The sequence below is a fragment of the Balaenoptera physalus genome, assembly GCF_965194825.1.
Source record: "Balaenoptera physalus genome assembly, chromosome: 16".
Taxonomy (NCBI): Eukaryota; Metazoa; Chordata; class Mammalia; order Artiodactyla; family Balaenopteridae; genus Balaenoptera; species Balaenoptera physalus.
Genome location: NC_138898.1, coordinates 64,166,825 through 64,188,432, shown reverse-complemented (window position 1 = coordinate 64,188,432; position 21,608 = coordinate 64,166,825). Strand labels below are relative to the sequence as shown.

The 21,608-nt window shown below is 49.9% G+C and overlaps 1 protein-coding gene across 16 annotated transcripts in view; it reads right to left on the bottom strand.

Moving 5' to 3' along the window:
* The window catches only part of SNX29 (sorting nexin 29), a 566,403-nt gene that overhangs the window by 483,544 nt on the left and 61,251 nt on the right, over window positions 1-21,608 (bottom strand). For 15 of the 16 annotated variants that reach the window (XR_014254726.1, XR_014254727.1, XR_014254728.1 and 12 more), the window contains 5 exons: window positions 19,442-19,622; window positions 16,313-16,383; window positions 14,889-15,137; window positions 12,350-12,725; window positions 5,883-6,001 (listed from right to left, as the gene is read on the bottom strand). Coding sequence is in view for 9 of the 16 variants with exons in the window: in XM_082429659.1 (XP_082285785.1) it covers window positions 5,883-6,001; window positions 12,350-12,725; window positions 14,889-15,137; window positions 16,313-16,383; window positions 19,442-19,622 (996 nt within the window). In the remaining 7 variants the exon portion in view is untranslated. The remainder of the gene's footprint in view (window positions 1-5,882; window positions 6,002-12,349; window positions 12,726-14,888; window positions 15,138-16,312; window positions 16,384-19,441; window positions 19,623-21,608) is intronic. The other variant, XM_082429657.1, reaches the window with a different exon arrangement.

The window sequence follows — 21,608 nt, the reverse complement described above, 5'->3', positions numbered from 1 at the left end:
TGTACATTACATCCCATGACTTATTTATTAACCTCTTTGATCTGGAGCCACCTGGAATTATGCATGAAGTCCATATCCAGAGCCAACCTCAGAACCAGGGAATAATAAATCAGCTGTTAGATCGCTCCCGCCTGCAGTGTCTGGAGACGGACACGCGAGGGCAGCACAGCCCAGTGACTGCTGCTTTCTACAGCGCCACTTGCCCTGCATCAAGTGGGAAAGGCATTTGGAAGAAGTGAGGCCATAAGTCATCTCTAGAAACAACAGGCAAGAGGCACTAAAGACTTTCGTAGACGCATTAGCTGCTGTTCAAGTCTCTTCCCAGGAAAAAGTACAAATCCATGCCCCTGAGGCTGGACAGTGACATTCACACCAGTGTCATCCAGCTGAACACCTGCACGTTGGGCAAACTTCTGGTTTGTCAACACCCCCAGCCAGGCCTGGATCAGGGACAGGGGGTGCAGGGACGGAAGGACGCACGTCCCGTTGCCCTAAGTCATCTGTCGTGTGACCTCCTCCTCCGCTTACGCCTGGTCTGGTCCTGCTCAAGATTCCCCAGCTCTTGAGAGGTTGACCTAAGGGAAACTGAAGGGGTTTTCTCTCCTTTCCTTCTACCCTGCTGTCCCCACCAGACTATTCCACTCACTCCTACCTCTTTTAAGAAGTTCACAGGGGGAAGAGAAAGTGTCCACCTCTCCGCCTCCCATTTCTCGCTCCCCAGCAACGTGGTGCGTTCAGGGTGCAGGCTCCGCCCACTGGCCTGGGTTCAAGTCCCTGCTCCCCAACTTCAATCCAGCAAGTTACCCAGCCTCTTTGTGACTCGGCTGCCTCCTCTCTGAAATGGGCTGACACTAGTGCCGACCATACTTTTTTTTTTATTGGAATATAGTTGCTTTACAATATTGTGTTAGTTTATACTGTACAGCAAAGTGAATCAGCTATGCGTATACATATATCCCCTCTTTTCATACAACATTTTAATAACGCCCGCCACATAATTAAACTTCACATTTTATTACACATACGTTTCAGTGACAGCGTGCAGTGAGCGGTGGCTGGTACCAGCTCGCCCTGTAACCAAGACCCCCCACCTCCTCCTAGGAGCTCTCTGCTCTCAGCCTTCAAGACACAGTGGTCCTCCTCCCCTCACCGTCTCTCTCTCTGATTCCTGCGTGAAGGTGTCGCTGGATCACGGCTCCGTGGCCTCTGACGCCCTTGGCAAACCCAGCAAAGGTACTGGCTCCAGCTCTCGGCTCCGTGAAGGTGACAGCTCTCGAGCCCTCACCTCTGGCTAGTCCTCACTTCTGGCTAGGCCCCCAATCTTGAATCCTAAACCCACGTTTATAACCGCCCGCCAGAAAGCTCTACTGGGATACCGTACTGGCCTCCCAACTGATCATGACCTTCAAAACCGCTCCCACCTCAGAAGATGGTGGCACCACCCTCCCTCCCATCCCAGAGCTGGCTGGTGTCCAAGACCAGTCGGTCCCACCCAGTCACCTCCCACGCCTTGCTCTCCAGCCACTTCCCCCGCCCCCCAGTTCGAGGGCTCCAGGCTCTCCCCGGGGTCTTCTGCAGCAGGCCCCCGCAGCTCTGCTTCAGCCTCCAATCTAACTCACACACAGCCGTCAGACTCCACTCCCTGAAGCAAAGACAGGACTCCAACTGCACAACGCAAATCCACGGGTGGAGTAAAGACCAGTATCAGCCACCAGGATTCCGGACACCACGCCTCCCCGGCCCAAGTGGATTTCCCGTCATAATACACGACCCTGACCCCGTGCCAGCTGTAGCGGGCCTGATGCACTGGGGCCACAGAGCGATCGCAGACACTGTCGAGGCCCCTCTTCCTCTGCCCCCAGCCAGACGTCATTTTTCCAACTGCCAGACATCCACTCCCTTCAGCATGCCCACACCCCACTCCGGCACTGATGTGCTCGCCTGAACCCCAGCTGCGGGCCTGGCTCTGACTAGGGTCAGGGTCACACTGGAAGCAAAAGAGACATGGTCCTGCCCTCACGGACCTCAAAGGCTAGTGCGGGTAGGGGTTCGGGGACAGGCGTTATCAGGTAATTACACAAATACACGATTTCAGATGGTACACCGAGGTCGGAGCAGTGGAGACACCTAGGTTTACAACAGAGTGAAACCAAGGCCCGGGCCACGTGAGCTGGGGTGGGCGGCAGGGCCGGGGTGTCCTCTAACGCAGCAGCCCTTGGGCCTCAGCCTATAGGCAGGAGGAGCTCGAGGGGAGGAGGAAGTGAAAGCTGGCTGGTATGGCCAGGGCAGCAGGCAGAGGGGAAACGGGAGGAGGTGAGGCTGCGGGGTGAGTGGGGGCCGGGTGGGCACAGGGAGGATTCCGGATCTGACCCTAAGTGGGGGGAAGGGTCTGGAGCAGGCGAATGAGGCAATCTGATTTACATTCTAAAAAATCACTGGCTGCTGAAAGAAGGATGGATGATGGCAGACAGGGATAGAGGGCTATTGAGAGGCTATTCTGCATGAGCCCAGCGAGAGAAGGATGAGTTAGAAGAGGGTGGTGGAAGCATTCAGACCATTCATTCCTCCTCCTCTACGTCGGAGGATTAAAATGATGTCCCTGTCCCCTCCCTGCCTGCGGCACTCGCAGGGGACTCGCCTGTAGATCCCCCAGAGCCTGGCAGCGACCCAACCCCAGACCCAATGGCAGGAGTGGAAGAAATCGGGGAACACTGGACCTGATGGGGAGAGGAAGGGCCGAGGACCCGAGCTGCCCAGTGAACCAGCTCCGCATGTGCCAAAGCCCAACTCCAACCACAGGCCCTCAGCGAGCAGCAGTGATGTTTCCACGTACACGGTCAGCAGGAACGGATGTTCTGTTCCCCTCAATTTACGATTCTCAGTTGAAAGAAACTTTGGGGACTTTTTCTCCCTGGCAGCTTCAAGCAGATGTTGGTAAACGTGCTGTGCTCTGCTGCAGGTAGTGACAGGCCCGGAGGAATGACTGGATCTAACCTCCTTCTGCTTGTCAGGGTCTCGGGGGACCCTGGGCTGGTGTCCCCTTCTCTGAGCCCCTCCTTAACCCCAAAAACGCAGCCCAAGGCATGGCGCCCCAAACCACAGAGGTGCCTCTTCCAAGGTTCAGAAGGATAATAATCCTGTGTTCAGGGTCCCCTTCTCTGCCGCCTTCTCCCTCCCCAGACTTAGCTACTAAAACATCCATCCTTCCCTGCCACAGGCCTGTCTCCTTTTTTTTTATCCCCTCCCTCTTTCTCTAAATACCCCCAAGTTAAAGACATGAAATGACTCCCAGGCCAGAAAGAGAAGGGAGATCTGAACGTCACTAAAGCAGGCAAGTGTCAATCAGAAGGGACGCTAGTCAAATGGAGTGAAAGAGAAGGAGTCTTGGGGAGGAATCTGGCCGTGCACGCCCAGGGCTGCCCATGGAGAGGCCGGGCCGGCAGCCAGGCCAGCCTCAGCACCGCCAGCCCGCACACCTCCACGGACATGGGGCATCAGGCCAGGAGGGACTCGATGCACTTTGGCACTCCAGCCAGGACACGGCTTCCCCCAGCTGATTCTAGTATCTCCGTGCAGCCCTAGAATAACGCGCCTTCCCGTGCAGTGTTCTCGCCACGGTGAGTTTGCCCCGCGGGCGGTCACAGGCTCCCATGACTCCTGGCGGCTTTGTTAACAGTAAGTGAAAAAGGTGGCAGACCAGCTCACAGGCAGCGTCTCTGGTGAGGACAGTCGCCATCACCTGGAGCTGGGGTCCCACCAACAGTGGCAAAGGTGGGGCCTCTGCGCCTGCGAGGCTGACAGCCCGAGGAGGGCCGGTGGGAAGTCTGCGGGGGCAGGGGTGCCTCCCGGCGAGGACCCTGGAGGCCGGCCAGAACGCCGCGTTGTGTGACTAAACCCCGATGCGAATGGCGCACAGCCAGGCCCCAGGAGCAGCCTGACACGGCAACCAGCGACAGTTCCTGACCCAAACAAAAGGCCCGCCCGGGGGAGCAGGGTAAGGGGATGGGGAACTGGACCCCGACTCAGATGCCCAACAAGCACTGGAAATCCTCCAGCGGTCCCACAGACAAACGTGAGGACCACCTGCTCTCTGCCAGCCACCGCCCCACCCCCCCGCCTTCTCAGACATTCTGCTCGTGTCTGCACCGCTGCTGAATGGGCAAGGGCGAGGTGACCAGACCTCCAGCCCACAGTGGCTCAGACCAAGGCTGGTCACCCGAACGGAAGGAGCTGCAGGGGCCGGCCTGGCCTGCAGACACCAGCTAGGCCCGCCAGACCGTCCCTCTCTGGGGTTTCAATCAACACCTGGACAGAAGCTCTAGTTGGTATGGAAGGACACACAGCCGAGGCAGCAGTGCTGGCACCTCAGCCAAATAGAGGCCAAACAAGAGGGCGGAGAATGATGAGGGAGCAAAGACAGACCAGGAGGGAGAGGAGATGGGGGCGGATCCCCACAAGGAAGCGTGGGGCACAGAATGAGAATGACAGCAGGACCTCGCCGGGCCCGGAGTCCCTCCATCCCAAAGTCCCAGCTTCCAGCCCACGGGCGCCCACAAGACGACCTCAATAGTGCAATGCCTGCAGGAAGCCTGCCCGGGGACTTCACATGTGCCCCGCACCTTGTCCCAGATTAACTCAGGGAACCTTTGCCACAAGTCTCAGAAGGAGGCGGTATAACAATAACCACCCCTTCCCTCGCAGGCTGTGGTCAAGAGTGGATGAAGGGCCTGTGGTTGGAGTTGGGTTTTGGCAAATGCGGAGCTGGTTCACTGGACAGCTCGGGTCCTCGGCCCCTTCCTCTCCCCATCAGGTCCAGATCAATCACCTTTCAGCCCTGGACTCACTTCAGGGCTGTCATCACCACCATCCATACTTTGCAGAAGAGGAGAACAGCCTGGCGACGTAAGTCACTTAGCTGTACTCTCATTAGCCTCAATTTACACCGGGAACACTGCCTCACAGGGCGGTCACGTGCCCCCCTCCAACTTCTAGAGCTGGGCCTGAGCTGACCACGCCCCCAAGACTGCGCCAGTCAGCGTGACCGCCCTGCCTCGTGCCCCAGCTAGTTTGAGTGGGTTTCTGCTCCTCACACAGTGACACGACAACGGTCTATCATCCGGTTCAGCATGTCAACAGCTTCCTGGGCAGTCGGTGGGCCCCGGCCCACGGTTCCCTAAACCTGGGCCTAGGAGGGTGAGAAGGGCACCTACACAAGGGGGCCGAGGCCTCCATGACACGCTGGTGCTGTGAGGCAGTGACGGTGACCAAGCACTTCACTGCGTCAGGCGCTGCAAACACCTACCCCACCAGGGGAGCCGGGCTCATCCATGCTCCCACCCTCGCCGCCCACCCCCCCCAATACCCCCCACCATGACCTGCTCTAGCTAAAGAAAACAATCACGAACCACAGGCAAGCCTGCTCGACCACAAGGAACAGGTCAGAAATGCTTCCCCACTTTTAAGCAAGCTACTCCCTGACCCCCAAGCACTTGGCTGCAAAGAGCACAAGGACCTTTAGAGCTACGGGTTCTGTGACCTGCTCCCTTCTCCTAAGAGGCAAAAATAATGGTCACCATTTGTGATCAGCTTGTATGTGACCAAGTTCAACAAATCACTGCCAAGAAGAAAAACAGGCCCCAGGGGCTCCCTGGTGGTTTGTCGACACTCGCTCAGGTGAGAGCACCTCAAAATACCCAGGTTCCGCAAGGAGAGCAGCCTCTGTCGCTCCTGAGCTCAACGGGCCCCGACTGCCCTGAGCCCTGGCCTCCGTGCTCACTCTCCCACTCTCCCACCCCGCCACCCGCATACGTAACCCAGCCACTCCTGCTGCCTCTCGAGCCAGAGCTGCGACAGGAGGAAAGGGGGAATCGGGAGACACCTACCTGCAGGGCCGTAGGCGCCCACGCCACTGACCGGGAAGAGCACATCGGCGTCGCCGTGCAGCACGTGCAGTGGAGCCCAGCTGTGCATCTGGGAGAGGCAGGCGCCCCCGTCTAGCGGCCTGCGGGGGGAGAACACAGCTGCACATCAGGGCCGAAAGCCCCAAGGGCCCCGAGTAGTGCAGCACCTGATGGGCCTCCACAAGCCCCCTCTTGGGAACCAACCACGCCATGAGGGGGCTGAGAACAGAAGCGGGCCCGGGTGGGAGTCGGGAGCCAGCCCTCCGCTGCTCACTCTTTCAGCCCGTGTTTACTGAGCACCTCCTCCCCGCCCGGCAGTGCGCACACACTCTGTGCTGCCGAAGAACCAGCCAACAGTGTCCCTCCTGCCCTCATGGAGCTTACAGTCTACTGGGGGAAGCGGACGTGAGGCATATAATCCCACAAGAAGGTGTGAAATGGCAGCTCAGGTCTGTGGAGCTGGTCAGGAAGGTGGTGGAAGGCTTCCTTGAAGAAAGGAGGTTTGAGGTGAGGACGGAGGGAAGAACCAGAGTCACGGGGGCGGGAGGTGGGGGCAGCATGTGCTGGTGCTGAAGCAGGAGGAGGCCCCGTGGGCTCCAGGCTCTGAAATGACCTTGGGCTAGGGCCCCTACGCCTCGCTGGTTCTCAAACCCTCACGAGTAAAAGGACAGAACCAGACCGGATCGTGTCTGGGTCCCTTCCAAGAAAGGGGGTCAGCTCAAATATTAACCAGGCTCACATGATCTGTTATATTGTCACCTTATCCACCAAGTACCAAACTAACCTGAGCCGTCTTTGTAACGCCAAGCTGGTTCAGTTAAATTTGAGAAAGTATTTGCCCACTGCAGCATCTGCCTCTGGGCAATCAGGCACCACTGACAAATACCAGGAAGCATCTGTGCAGTACTCGAAAGTTTATAAAATCACGTCGTAGATCAGTTGTAAAGAAGACCAAAGCAGATCATAATCATACCTACTTAATGGTGGGAGGGAGGGAGGGATGATGAAGAGGAGGAGGAGGGAGAGGGATAAGGGGAGGGAGGGGAGGGAGAAAGGAGGGGAGGAGAGAGGGGGTAGGAAAACAACTCAAAGAGATCGTGCGACTTGTCCAAGTTCATCACTTGGCCAGAACCAAGGCTTCAGCCCAGGTCTTCCAGAGGCAGTAGTGTTGGCACCTCATAATTCTTCTTTCGTTTAGAGCAGTAGTGTTAACAAAATTTTTCTGGAAAGGACCAGATAGTCAGTATTTTAGGCTTTGTGGCCATAAGTATACTTCTTTGTTGGTTTTTTGTTTGGTTGGTTTTTGCTTTTTACAACGCTTTAAAAAATGTAACAGCCATTCTCGTCTGGGGGCAGATTTGGCCAGCAGGCTAGTCTGTCAACTCCTCTTTTAAGCCCTGTCTGTAGACATTCTCCTTTGAGCACTCTCGAGCTTTTGGTCACACGTTTGACACAGAGCAGGACACACAGCAGGTAATAACCCTAACAGACTTTTGCCACCTGTGTCATTTAGTCCTGCAGGTAACGCACACGATGAGGCACAGAAGAGGAAGCGCCCCCCACCTGTGTGCCCAGCCGCAGAGCCAGGTTCTGGGGTGAACTTGGCTCTGCCTCTACAATCTGTAAAGAACCGCCCGCCCGGGGCTCTGATCCAGCAGCTGGCAACCAAGGGGACTCCCGGACACCCAGAGGTGGCCAGGGGCGCCCCTCGGGACACAGCAGCAAAACCACAGTCCTTTCCCGGCCACTGCACCGGCTCCAGGCAGGTGGGATTTTCTGTTGTTTCTAAGGGGACGTCTTGCCACTTTCCAGCAACACATTCAGAGCACAAAGTGAAGTCAGGTCCCACCAACTAAGGTTCGGACCCGAGTAAAAGTGGCCAAAGGCCTCCACCTCGAAAAGGAGTTACACTGAAGTGATTCCTAAAGCAGAGACCAATTCAGAATACGGGGTCAGAGTTGGGCTTAGAAACAGAACCGGTGTTGCTTTTCATTAGAAAAGTAAGACACTTATTTTAAAACCTACAAAATGCCATAAAGAGGAGGGGGAAAAATACACCCAAAGCCCCATTACCCAAAACAACTGAGGTAGACACGATTTTCATAGTGTCTTTTTTTTCTTTCTTTCCTCACGTGCTTTCCTTTACGAGGTTGTAATGAAGCTAGATGTAGGTTTTTATATTTTGCTTTTTTCATTCAATATTAATTCATAATTTCATCTTCATACTACTTAGATACTCTTAGATGTCATTTAAGATGTTTAAGATCCAGAACATTAAGATTTTAAGATTTAAACTACAAAATATTCCACTGTTAACTGCTCCTCTGTGGTTGCACATTTTCGTCGGGTTCATTGTTTAGCTTTTCTAAATTAGCATGTTGGTATCTAGATGCAGCAACCTTTTTCCTGAGGCTGGTCCTCAGGGTAGCTTCCCAGCAGTGGAATTACTAAATCAAGGGGGATAAACATTTTTAAGGCTCCTGACATTGTGCCAAACTGTTTTCCCCAAGGGCTGTGGACATGACCAGCGCTCTATCAGGATGACCCTAGCACCAGCCATGCCTCATCATTATTCCACAGTTAACGTCTACTATGTGTCTGGAAGATTCCAAGCATTGAGGTCACATTGAGGGCAAGCCTTCCAGGCAGGGCGCTTCACCCAGTTCTCTTTTTAAATCTTGACGAAAACGATGGGCAAAATACAGTGTCTGGTTTTGCTTTGCGCTTGCTTAATTGCTGGTGAAGTGCAACCTTTTTCATGTTTGTAATTCTTTTTGAACTATATTTTCACCCCACTGCCCTGTTGGTGTCATGCAACACACATAAAGTGACAGGAAAACCCCTTTCTATGATAAAGATATTATATCCTCTTTTAAGAAAAAAACAGGGACTTCCCCGGCAGTCCAGTGGTTAAGACTCTGTGCTTCCACTGCAGGGAGCGCGGGTTCGATCCCTGGTTGGGGAACTAAGATCCCACTTGCCACCTGGTGCGGCCAATAAATAAATAAATAAATAAATACTTTAAGAAAAAAAACAAAAGCAAGGTCAACACTTATAAATACTGAGGTAGTTAAAAAACTAAAAACAGAACCACCATATGACGCAGCAATCCCACTACTGGGCATATACCCTGAGAAAACCATAATTCAAAAAGAGTCATGTACCACAATGTTCATTGCAGCACTATTTACAATAGCCAGGACATGGAAGCAACCTAGGTGTCCACTGACAGATGAATGGATAAAGACGATGTGGCACATATATACAATGGAATATTACTCAGACATAAAAGGAAACGAACTTGAGTTATTTATAGTGAGGTGGATGGACCTAGAGACTGTCATACAGAGTGAAGTAAGTCAGAAAGAGAAAAACAAATACCGTATGCTAATACATATATATGGAGTCTAAAAAAAAATGGTTCTGAAGAACCTAGGGGCTGGACAGGAATAAAGACACAGACGTAGAGAATGGACTTGAGGACACGGGGAGGGGGAAGGGTAAGCTGGGAAGGAGTGAGAGAGTGGCATGGACATATATACACTACTAAATGTAAGATAGATAGCTAGTGGGAAGCAGCCGCATAGCACAGGGAGATCAGCTTGGTGCTTTGTGACCACCTAGAGGGGTGGGATAGGGAGGGTGGGAGGGAGATGCAAGAGGAAGGGGAGATGGGGATATATGTATATGTTTAGCTGATTCACTTTGTTATAAAGCAGAAACTAACATACCATTGTAAAGCAATGTTAAAAAAAAATAAAATAATATAAAATACTGAGGTAGGAGGGACAAGATTTTTCCTCAGTCATTGGACATTTTTCCTCAGTCATCAAAGAAGTGGTTTAACTGCCAGCAAGTAGAGGTGTAAACCCAATTTTTGGCCAACAGAGCATCTAAAAGACCATCAGAGCATTCGACTTTGCCAAAGGCCACTGCAACCCACCATGTGCTTCTCCCGGCCTGGCCCCTTTCCTCCCACAAACCTGGCTGTGCTATTAAACTTTTAAAGTTCTGGCCCCTCCAGGATCCTAGACCTTTCACGTGAATATTAGCTTAGAAGCAAAATGAAAGTATCACTCAGTAGGCCATCTCATCATTTCTCTCTCTTTCCCCAAGAGGCTCTGCAGAATGCTCACTCAGGATCCCCTCTTTATGCCAGGGAGTGGCTGCCCGTAATCTATAGGGGGCCCAATGGCCTCAAAGGGCCCAGGCCCTGTAAAGGTCACCCTGCCCGGTTTTGTGTTTCACACATCACAATGCTGGCCGCTATCCTGGCTCGCAAGCTGGCCTCCCACCTCCAGCCTCCCCTCAATGGCACCAGTCCAGTAGGAAGAGAAATGACTGTGTTTGAGGCCAAAAAACTGATTCGTGGACTGAATCAACTCAGAGATGCACTCACCTACAGAGACAGAGAATGCAAATGGCATTTCCTAAAAGGCCCAGAGGAAGAACTGTAGGCAGGTGTGATGGTTATGTGTCAGCTTGGCTAGGCCGTGGTACCTAGATATTTGATCAAACATTATTCTTGACGTTTCTGTACAGGTATTTGTCTTGAAGAGATTAAAGTGTAAGACAGGAGACTTCGAATAAAGCAGGTAACCCTCCATAATTTGGGTGGGCCTCATCCAATCAGTTGAAGGCCTTAACAGAAAAAGACTGAGGTTCCCCCAAAGAAGAAGAAATTCTGCCAGCACACTGTCTTCAGACTCAAATTGCAATTCTTCCCTGGGTCTCCAGCCTGCCAGCCTACCTTGCAGATTTTGGACTTGTCAAGTTCCACAATCACATGAGCCAATTCCTTAAGATAAATCTCTCTAGATAAATACATACATACATACATACGAGAAACACACACACACACACACACACACACACACACACTATTGGTTCTGTTTTTCTGGAGAACCCTAATATAGCGGGTCACAAGACTGGATGCAGGTACAAAATCATTCATACACAGTAAGCAAGAACAATGCTGGAAGGAAGCTACCCTAACGTACTTTAGTAGGAGAAAAAAGCCTTGTGCACGAAAATGTTCATTTCAGAATATCTGATAACAAAAAACAAAAACAATGCCAACAACCTAAATACTCAACAACAGGGGAACCGTTAGCAAATCATGACATCGATCTGACCGAATATCAACCAATCGAGATTCATGGCTATGTAGAAACATGGAAAATATCTGACAGTACATATAAGCTTTGGAACACAGCACAACCTGACCTTAATTCCAGTTCTTCCCAATGGTTTGACAAATCTTAACTAAAGAAACTGGTCTTTCATCCATCAGGTGGGGTTGACGCCCACAAACCCCCCAGGGCAGCTCTAAGTATTAGGATACAGTGAATCTGCAGCTTGCCTCATCTGGCCTGTCCCAGATGATCGACAAGGTAATGCTACTAACATGGGCATGCATGTGAATGAGGATGAGAGTAAAAATCAAAGACAAAAACAGGGAAAGTCTCACGAGAAAGAAAAAAAACTCCAATTCAACACACGGACGTGCAAAGCTTCGGGCTAGAGGCACACTGTGCCCCTCCACCGCACCAGGGGGTCTCAGGGTCTTCATTTTACACTTTCACGGGCTGGTTTTGAAGCCAGCCGTGACTAGGGTTGCACTGCACACTACAGAACTCAGGTGAAGAGGTCACTAGTTTATTCGGCATTAAGAGTAAGACCAAGCACAGGAATTATTACAAGAGTTACAGTGTAAAGCAGCCACAGCTGCCTGCATTCTTTCTTGACGTGCCAGCACCCGTGCCCAAGGCCCAACACGCAGGGTCCCATTAATTGGACAACAACTCTTTCTACAAAGCAGATGCTGTTTTTCTCCTCGGTCTCACGCGAGGCCCGAAGCTCTGGGAGGTGAAGAAACTCGTCCATCCTAGTCTAACCTAAGCCACGCAGCTAGTAAATGAGAACCCAGGTTGTCTTGATTCTAAGATCCAAGCTCCTAACTATGCTTTTCTGTTTTACGCCTTCACTTGCACCAAGCCCCTCCTGCAGGTATAAATGTACCGCGGCTCCAGTGTTAAGGTGGCGAGTGCAGGCCAGTTACTGCCGTTCACACCCCTGCAAATAAACACAGAAATTACCAGCCGGAGACTATTCTCTAGAATACCCTGCCTCTCTCCTGAGCTTCCTGGGCTAGTGGCAAGTAAGAGAGGCAAGCAAAATCCAAGCAACGAAAATGAAAGACACAGACATAAAGCAAGAATTTCCAGGCCTACATCTTGACACCAACTTTGCAGTAAGTACCTTCAAATAGTATATATGCTCCCTTCCCCTTTGCTCTCAGGAGTGGGGCAAGCTCATGCTCCTTCTTCTGAAATCAAGATCTGAAAAATGAATGACGCCCCAAACAAACAGAAAACTTGCAGTCTAATTTCACCCAATACTACAGAAAGAGCCAGCCACCCTTCCTCAGAAGCTCGAGCAGAACTTACTTCTCCGGCGACTCCGAGTGGCCCGGGCACTTCTTCCCAGGAGTGCTCCTGTACACGTCGTCCTCATTCTCATCCACGTCTTCATCGTCGATGCTTTTCACATCGAGCTTCTGGTACCCAAACTCCCCGTTCAAAGACAGAGAATCGATTTTCCATGAGTTGCTGCTCTGACTTCCGTTGGAATTTGGCCCAAAGGGGCTTTCAAAGGCCGTCATGATACTGACCGAGGAGCGGTCGGAGTTCTCCTCCGAGCTTTCCCCCGTCCCAGGGATCTTCTTAGAAACATCCCCGGAGCTCTGCTCGTCTTCCTCGTCATCAAACGAGATGATGTTAGTCACCTTCTTTTTCTTCTTCCTCTCCCTTTTACATTTGGCATCTGGCAAAAGATATGAGATAAGAAAAAGCAGGGAAGATAAAGCGATGATGGAGCCATCCTGCCTCTAGACTGTGGAAAATCTCTACTATTCTACTAAAACATAAATCTGAGATAAACTCAGATTTCTTTTAACCCTTGGAAAAAAAATTTGTCTACGAGAGACCAAGCAAAATGGATGTGAGCCTCTACTTCTGATGTGAACATATATGCCATAGAGCACATATTACAATCATTCCTTCTAAGCAGTCCTTCCAAGCACTTTGATTAAAAGGGTGAATCATTATTGAAATGATTTGTATTGCTTGACTTTGGAAGATACTCTCATGGCTGGGAGATGAGACTAAGAAAATCAGTTTGGGGATTGTAGTCGACTGTTTAACAGCCACAATTCCTCCCAGCCCAGCACGATGCCCCTTTACAGTGGGGCTTTGCTGTCCCCCATCAAGGGTGCTATCTATTTCTCCACCCTCTGGAATCTAGGCTGACTTAGTGCTCTGCTTTTAAGAACAGAATGTGGCAGAAATAACAGTGTGTGAGTTCTAGAACCCAGGCATTACCCTCATGGAATGCTGCCCTGAAATGACCACGGAAGAAGCCGGTCTAGCTTACTGGAGGATGAGAGACCGTGTGGGGGGAAACTGAGATGCCCCAGCCAAGAGTCAGCACCAACTCCAGGTGCATGAGTGGGGCCATCTTGAATCTTCCAGCTCAGTCACCAGCTGAATGAAGCCCCAAGAGGGAGCCCAGGTGAAACCACCAGAAGAACCATCCTGCCAACCCACAGAATCATAAAAAGAATAATAAATTGTGGTTGTTTGTTTTAAGCCACTACATTTTGGAGCTGTTTGTTACACAGCAAAGGCTAACTGAAACAGAAGGTCAAGACTGCCTTGGTGACCAGCACTTAAATGAGCCAGTTTGTTCACCCATCTTAATCATCAACCTTGGGTGTGAGGCACTTTGGAGCCAATTCCAAAAAGTCAAATCCGTCTAAACCAAGGTGTGACGTGGTGATGCTTCACCAGTGTGTCCAAACTCTGAGACAGTGTCAAAGGCAGTTTCCCAAAATAGATAGAAAAGGCACTCCTTTGGCCAGTTTTTTTTTGTTTTTTTGTTGTTTGTTTTTTTTTTTTGTCCATGCTGCAGGGCATGCTGGATCCTAGTTCCCCGACCAGGGATCAAACCCGCACCCCCTCCAGCGGAAGCACGGAGTCTTAACTACTGGACTGCCAGGGAAGTCCCAAGATACTCCTTTGGGTATGCAAATTCCAGCATCTCTGGTACACAAAGTTATCAACAGTCCTGTTTCTATGTCATTCACATGGGGTCTCTGCTGGAGAAACAGAGGGCAAGACAGATAAAGCCAGTGTGCACCAAAGACTCCATGGGATTCTGAGTCTTCACCATCATGAATAATTCCAAAGGGATGACCATGATTACTGCTTTGTTTAAGGGATTTGAGACTACCAGGATTAAGCCCTTATACCCAAAATTTCCAATTTTGCTGTTGCAACATTCTGGATGTCCCAGAAAGTTCAAGGGGTATTGTAAACTTCTCACAAAATTGATCAGAACTCAATCAACTTTCTTTTGCCTCCTCACAGCCTAGAGTCAAAGCTGACCAACTCCTCCCTTCCCCCGGTCCCCACTTAAATGTCATCCCCCCAACAGTATACATTCTCTATAGCACCCTGAGCTGGGCTTTCACCCCACTTATCAGAAGGATAATTAAAGAAATGAATGGATGAAGGAATAAAGGAATGAAGATCAACTTCCTCTGGCTTCACGTGACCATCACACCCTCCCTTTCAGTTTGCTCTGAGCTGTTGGCTTGGTTACCCTATCATCTTCACATCTCAGGAAGGCTCTCAGATCCCTTTCCAAGTGAATAAGGTTAAGAAAGATAAACACATGGGGACTTCACTGGTGGTCCAGTGGTTAGGACTCCATGCTTTCACTGCAGGGGGCACAGGTTCAATCCCTGGTCAGGGAAATAAGACCCTGCATGCCACACGGTGCAGCCAAAAAAAAAAAAAATTAAAAAGATAAACACAAACATGAACTGAAAATACGAGTGCATCAGATTTCACTCCCCTTGGCGCTTTCAGATGACACAATCTGTCATCCTCACCCAACCCTCCGTCCTCCCCCGTTCTCGCTCACCGGCACTGACGTGCTTGGACACGACGGGCAGGGGGTCGGTCTCCTGCTCAGGCCTGATGAGAATGGAGACGGCCGAGGATGCCGTGATCTCCCTGAAAAGGCTGCTCACTCCTTGCGTGGATTCCTTCAGCAAGGAGGTCACATTCTGCGTGGATTCCTTCAAGAGGTCCGAGACGGTGGGAGCAAACTTACTCTGTCCGTTTAAATCCTTGTTGTCGATGTTAATCGCGAAGAGTATGGAGTTCAGACCTGCCCCCAAAAAGGGAAGAGCCTGGTGTGTCTGCTGTTCAACAGTCACACTCCAACACGATAAACAAGCCGCAGACGTTAGAGTACACAAGAGGGTACACACTCGTCTCAAATGGTGATAAAAACCACCCACAAAACTGGGATCAGGAGACACCCGCTATCACTGGAGTTGAGTCTTTCCAAATTCTCTCCCTATCCGTCAGGAAGACAAATGCAAATAAGAAGTCAACCGTGGGGAGGTTAAGGAGTAAGTTCTGGGGTCGGACTGCCTGGGTTGAATCCCAGCACTGCCACTTACATGCTCTGAGACCTTGGTCAAGCCATTCACGACCTCTGAGCTTCAGTTTCCTTATCTATAATAGGGGGACAGCAGAATCCCTTACAGAGTATTAAAGACCATCACCCATCAAAAACAGCTCAGTAAGCAATCAAAAAATGTGTACCAATATCATTACCATTATCACTTTAGGCAAAAACTTGCCCTGGTCTCCTATGGCCCACACAGGACATCATGGTCACCTGACTTTTCCTCATCAATGGACAAGCCTAACATAACTCTCAGTAGGTGGGACTCAGTGTAAACTTTGAGGGAAGAGAGAAAAAGGAGGCAACAAAGGATGTGGAAGAAAGAAGCAAGTTACCCACTTTACCCTTTGAGTGACAGTCAAATGTTAAACAATTTAACAATTCATCAACTAGCATCAATGCAGGGCTTTCATGGTAACAGATCATGTACTTGACTCTTTCTCACATCTCATTCTCTCACAGCCCTATACAGGTGACTGCCATGCTATCAGGATTCCCACATCACAGAAGAGAAAAGTAAAGGTAAAAAAGCTCACAGGATCTGCCCCAGGCCACCTGCCAGACAGGAGCAGAGCCAGGCTTCAAAGGCAGGTCTCCTCCCCCAGTTCCCTGGATCTTTATATTACACTTGCAAAGCCACGGCCCAAACCCCTCAACCCCATGCTTTCCCAGCCAGGGTATCAAATTCTAGATAAATGGACTCAATTGCTCATCACCACTGAAGGAAGGACAGTGGCAAGTGACTCATTAATTCGGCGAGGACAGGGAAAACCAGAGCATCCCTTGGAGTTATAAATTCACTCCCAGGCAGCCTCCTCTGCTCACCAAGCTTCACAGGAGCCCCCGCCCTTGGCCCTGGCCAGGCTTACCCGCTGCCATGGTAGGAAGCATGCTAGACCTTTCTTCATCCATCACAAAAGCCCAGTCTTCATAAAAAGTGCTGCAAATTGGAAAAGAGAGGGGAAAAACTCTGAACAGTGGTTCTCGGCACCTGGCAGCCAAACAATTCCCGCATCTGGCTCCCTGGACAATCCGTGCCTGGTTATCCCAGACCGGATACACGAGGTCTCTGCTGGGCTGAGGCTTCTGGTTATAAACAAAGGATTGCATGCATATGTCCTACAACTTCCTCACTGGTCCCCTGAGATCTTCAGAGCCCCCTGAGCTTGAAAGTACTGAGATCGGCATGAGATGTACACGTGGTATTTCTGAAGCAGAAAAGGAGAAGGGGACAAACAGAGGGGTGACTTCCACTCAAGCTATGTCTCTAAGAGACAGACAGGAAATCCAAGCCGGCCCACAGGGCCCCTCTGATTGGGCTAATACAAGAAGAGACAATTTCAGAAAGAAATTACAGTTCCATGGCTCCATCAACCAGGGCATTTGTACATAACACCAGCTTGGGCTGCAGCCCAAAAGCCCAAGTTACCCCTGGAAAGGGCTGGGAAGCTAAAAAGGCCCACAAATCTAAACAGCAGTGGGGGAGGAGGGGGACAGAAAGGCCTACAGGTCATTCCATTGTTCAAGGTCATTCAGCAATAAATGGTACAGCCAGGGCTCCAAAGCAGGTCTCCCAGCCTCATTCCCCAGCTCTTTATCCGACCCCCCCGTTAAGCAACAACAAGCAAATATCCTCACCCCCCAGACTTCCCAGCCAGGTCAGAGAACTCTAAACTAACAGAGTCAAAACCCAATTTCACTGAAGCACAGTCAGTGATGGGTGACCTGGAGTTCCGCAAGAGACCGGATGCATAATTGCTGAAGCGACTGAATACAACTAACAGAAAGAGAAAAGAAACACATCATTTTCAACATACTCAACATGGCAAAAATGTCAGCGGAAGCACAGACTACATGTTCAAGCTGGCACTGCAACTAGACCTCTGATTCCCAAATTTGTGATTCTTTACAAATTGGAGCCAGTTTTCATGCATGTAAATGAATTTGGTTTTCCCACATCAAGTTAGAGTGGCTAGTGATTCAGGTAAGTTCAACTTTGATTCTTAACAGCTGATTCATTTCAACTGCTCACTGTTACATTCAACCTTGACAATGAGAGCACAACTCTGAACTACAGCTGTCCCTTGGTATCCATGGGGGATTGGTTCCAGGACCCACTTCGGATACCAAAACTTGCAGATGCTTATATAAAATAGTGTAGTACAATTGGCTCTCCAAATCTGTAGGTTCTGCATCCATGGATTCCACCAACCACAGATCTTAAACACAGTACTCAATCCACAGTTGGCTGAGACCACAGATGCAGAACCTGGGGATAGAGAGGGCAGACTGCACTTGTAAATGATCTGCTGGAAAGAGATTCACACACACACACAAAAAAACTATTATAAGAAACATGCGTATGTTCTCCTTAATGAAAGCTGGTTAATGCTCAGATGTACACACAGACATTCGCAGCCTCCCAACTCAGACCCTAAGCAGCACACAAGTACAGCTGATGCCAGTCGTTCTGGCCCCATCCCTACCATTTCATATCCACAGGGTCTGAACACACAACTGGACAAGGTACCACAAGCAACATCAATAGGAGAACTTCAAGGGCATCTTTAACAGCCTTAGTACACAATCCCAGAACACCTAGCAAACTACTGGTAGGAGAGGTGACCACAAGCAACAGAAGAAACAGAAGAGGATACCTGAGCCGGGGAATGCACAGCAAGATGTGAAATCACGGGAATGCATCACGGCACTAAGGAAACGCCAGCTTAATGAATTAACTGACATTTCAGTGTTGAGGATCTGGGCTGATGTGGAAGTTATTCAAGGGACCAGGGCAGAATGGACCACTGTCCCTTTGCATCATCAGGTGACACAAAACAACATGTCTAGTCCACCCTTCTCAGAGGGAGAATAACAGCGAGAGAGAAAGAGAGAGAGAGAGAGAGAAAGGGACAGAGAGAGGAAGACAGAGAGAGGAGAAAGAGGTCACAAACACCAGCATACAAGCAAAATGACAGAAAAAATAGCAACATGTTAGCAGAGTTATATCTGTGTAATTTATGAGTGACTTAAGTTTTGTCCCAGAGGGTTCTACAGCATCGTCAAATGTTTCTGAAGGGCAGATGGCTGACTGTACTATCGCTGATGCATATTCAGTGCCGTCTCCCCGTGGCTGTGGGATAAGCATACCTCACCCACCCTGCTGAGCTTGCCTGTGGCCATGTAACTTGCTGGCCAACGAATATGAGTGGGAGTGAGCATCACGGCGGGCAGAGGCTTTAAGAGCCAGAGCTTCGCTCAGCCACAGTCCCTTGTCCTGCCTTGGCAATCAGGAAAGCATATGTAGAGATGGAGCCTCTGTCAGCCTGGATCCCTGAGATGAGACCTCCCACCCATGACAGACATGCAGCAGGGGGAAGAAATGAACTCTGCTGTCTCAAGCCAATGAGGTTTATACGATGCTTGTTATGGCAGCATAACCTGGCCTATACTAACTGACAGAGTGAACTTTATGATCAAGAAAAAAAGAAAACAAAATAAAACGAGATGTTGTTTTATAATAACAAATGACTTCTTTTGCCAACTTAAAACTTCCCTATTTCTTTCCATCAGTTTGGGGTTGATTAACGTCAAAAAAACCAGAAGGAGCTGTACAGTACGCAGCACACAAGGTGAGACACAACATGAAACTGGGCACTGAACACCCAACATCTAAAGAGAAAGAAATTCTGAATCCTAAAGAAACCCAGATTAAAATTCCAGCAAGTGGGGCGCAGGCTGTGTCCTAAGACAACAGCTCTCTCCACACCCCAGGCCTTAATAATAACAAGCATCTATTGAGTGCTTGCTGCATGCAGCTGTCATGCGGAGGGAGCCCTTTACAGGCATCCTCATTTAGTCTCTGGTCGACTGTCCCCACAGCACAGCAGGACAAGCTGGGGCCGGAAGAGGGGAACCCAGCCACCCCAGATGCAGGCGGGCAGGTACTACGATGGTCACCCCTCGGCGCACCCCCTCCCCGAGCCCCTCTGGGGTACCTGAGCCTGCTGTGGTCGGCCAGGAGCATGTGCAGGTAGCGCTCCAGGGAGTGTTCGTTGAGGGCGCAGCGCAGCCAGGCGCGGCCGCGGCCCACGTCCGAGGCGATGTGGTGCAAGGCGTAGAAGCGCTGCAGCTCATGCTTGCTGAGGACCTCCTTCACATAGAACCAGAACACGGGCTCTGCGGAGACAGTGGGACCGCGCTATGGGGCGTGCATCATTTGAAGAGGAACACCCTTGGGCAGTTTTTGGTTTTGTTTTTTTTATTTAAGTATAGTTGATTTACCATAATGGAGAAGAATATTAAGAAGAAAAAAAAAGAATTGTATATATGTCCATGGGCAGTTTTGAGGGTTGTAAAAGAGTTACTTCTTAGCACCAAAAAGGAAGATACCCGAGAGTATATTGAAAATAAAAATGAACCCCCCATCCACCATCCAGAGGTGACCAACATTAACATTTTCAAGTTAGTCTTTTTGCCTGCACTTTGCTTTTTTATACAAAATTGACATCTGTGATAGCTGAATTATGACCCCCAAAGATAACCATATCCTACTCCCTGGAACCTGTGCACGTTACCTTTTACAGCAGAAGAGACTTTGCAGGTGTGACAGGTCATGTCATTACAGGTGTGCAGGTGTGTCCTTACAGCGCAATGACCCCTGTAAGGGCCTGGAAATGGGGAGATTATCCTGGGTAGTCTCTGGGGGCCTGACATAATCACAAGTGTCTTTAAAAGAGGGAGGGGGAAGGAGAGCTGATGCAGAAGAGAAGGTAGTGCCATGACCAGGGAAGCATAGCCTGGAGTGATGCGGCCACAGCCAAGGAATGCCAGAAGCCACCAGAAGCCGGAAGAGGCAAGGAACGGATCCTGCCCTGGAGCCTCCAGAAGGAACCAGCCCCGCCATCACCTTGACTTTAGCCCAGTGAAACTGACTTTGGACTTCTGCCCTCCATAACTATAAGAAAATTAGTTTGTGTTGTTTTAAGCCACAAACTTTGTGGTAATTTGTTAGAGCAACCATAAGAAATTAATGCACCATCACATTGTGTCTTGTATATGTATATGTATATGTATGTATGTGTGTGTGTATATATAAATACACACACACGTAGCTTTGTATCCTGACTTGTTTCTTTTCTTGTCTAGATCATGAACATTTTCCCGTAACATGTAAAGATCTCTGAGAACATGATTTTTGATGGCTCCCCAGTTAAACACAATTTATTTCGGGACTGCTGGGAACATAATATAATGCCAATTTTCCCTGTATAATGCTTTGACCATCCCTGTACATAACTCACTGTCCTTGCTTCTAGTTCCTTAGGGGAGATTTCCATGGGTCTGAGCAGATTTAAGGCTTTAAGGAAAGCTAAGAAGTTTGTTTTTATCCATAAAATAGTCATCGTGTCGCCTCACATCCTGCTTTTTTTGTCCACATGCACACAGATGTTTTTCATAGGTGTAATTCCAGTGTATACCTAATTTTGTAACCAACCTTCTTTACTTAAGGACAGTTCATCAACACTTTTCAATGCTGCCAATAGTAACGGCAACAACAGCGATAGCCGCTACTACTTATTGAGCGTTAACTACGTGCCAACCATTGCACCCAACACTTTCCATCCGACCTCAGTCCTCACAACCACCAAGGCCATCTCCATGTCAAAGACAAGGCTGAGGCCCAGGCAAGTGAAGTAACTGGCCCAGTGACACACGGTTATAAGTGGTCCAGCAGAAAGGGACCTCAGAGCTGTCTCCCTGCAAATCACTTCATCACACTGCCTTGCAAAGTGAGGGGCGCTCTGCCTCCTTGAAAAGGATCATGTTCACAACTGCTCGATATCCCGAGGGGGAAACTGCTGAGTCTCTGCTGCCAGACAGGGATTCTAATCCAGGAGCTAAACAGGCTCAGACCCCTCTGAGAAGGTGACAAGAGCTTTGAACCTTCCTTCCAGAAGGATGTGAATACACAGATCTCCATAAACTGGACAGCAAGTTAACAAGCTCACTCTAAGATTGCAGTTCAGCTCAAGTAGCACAGACTGCATTCTTCCCAGTAGCCACAAGCTGGGCGAGGCTATGGGCCGCCAGGTAGAAAAGAAGGACTCTTTCCTAACAAGCTTCCAGTCTAGCAGGCAGGACAACAGGTGAGGAGGTCTTCAG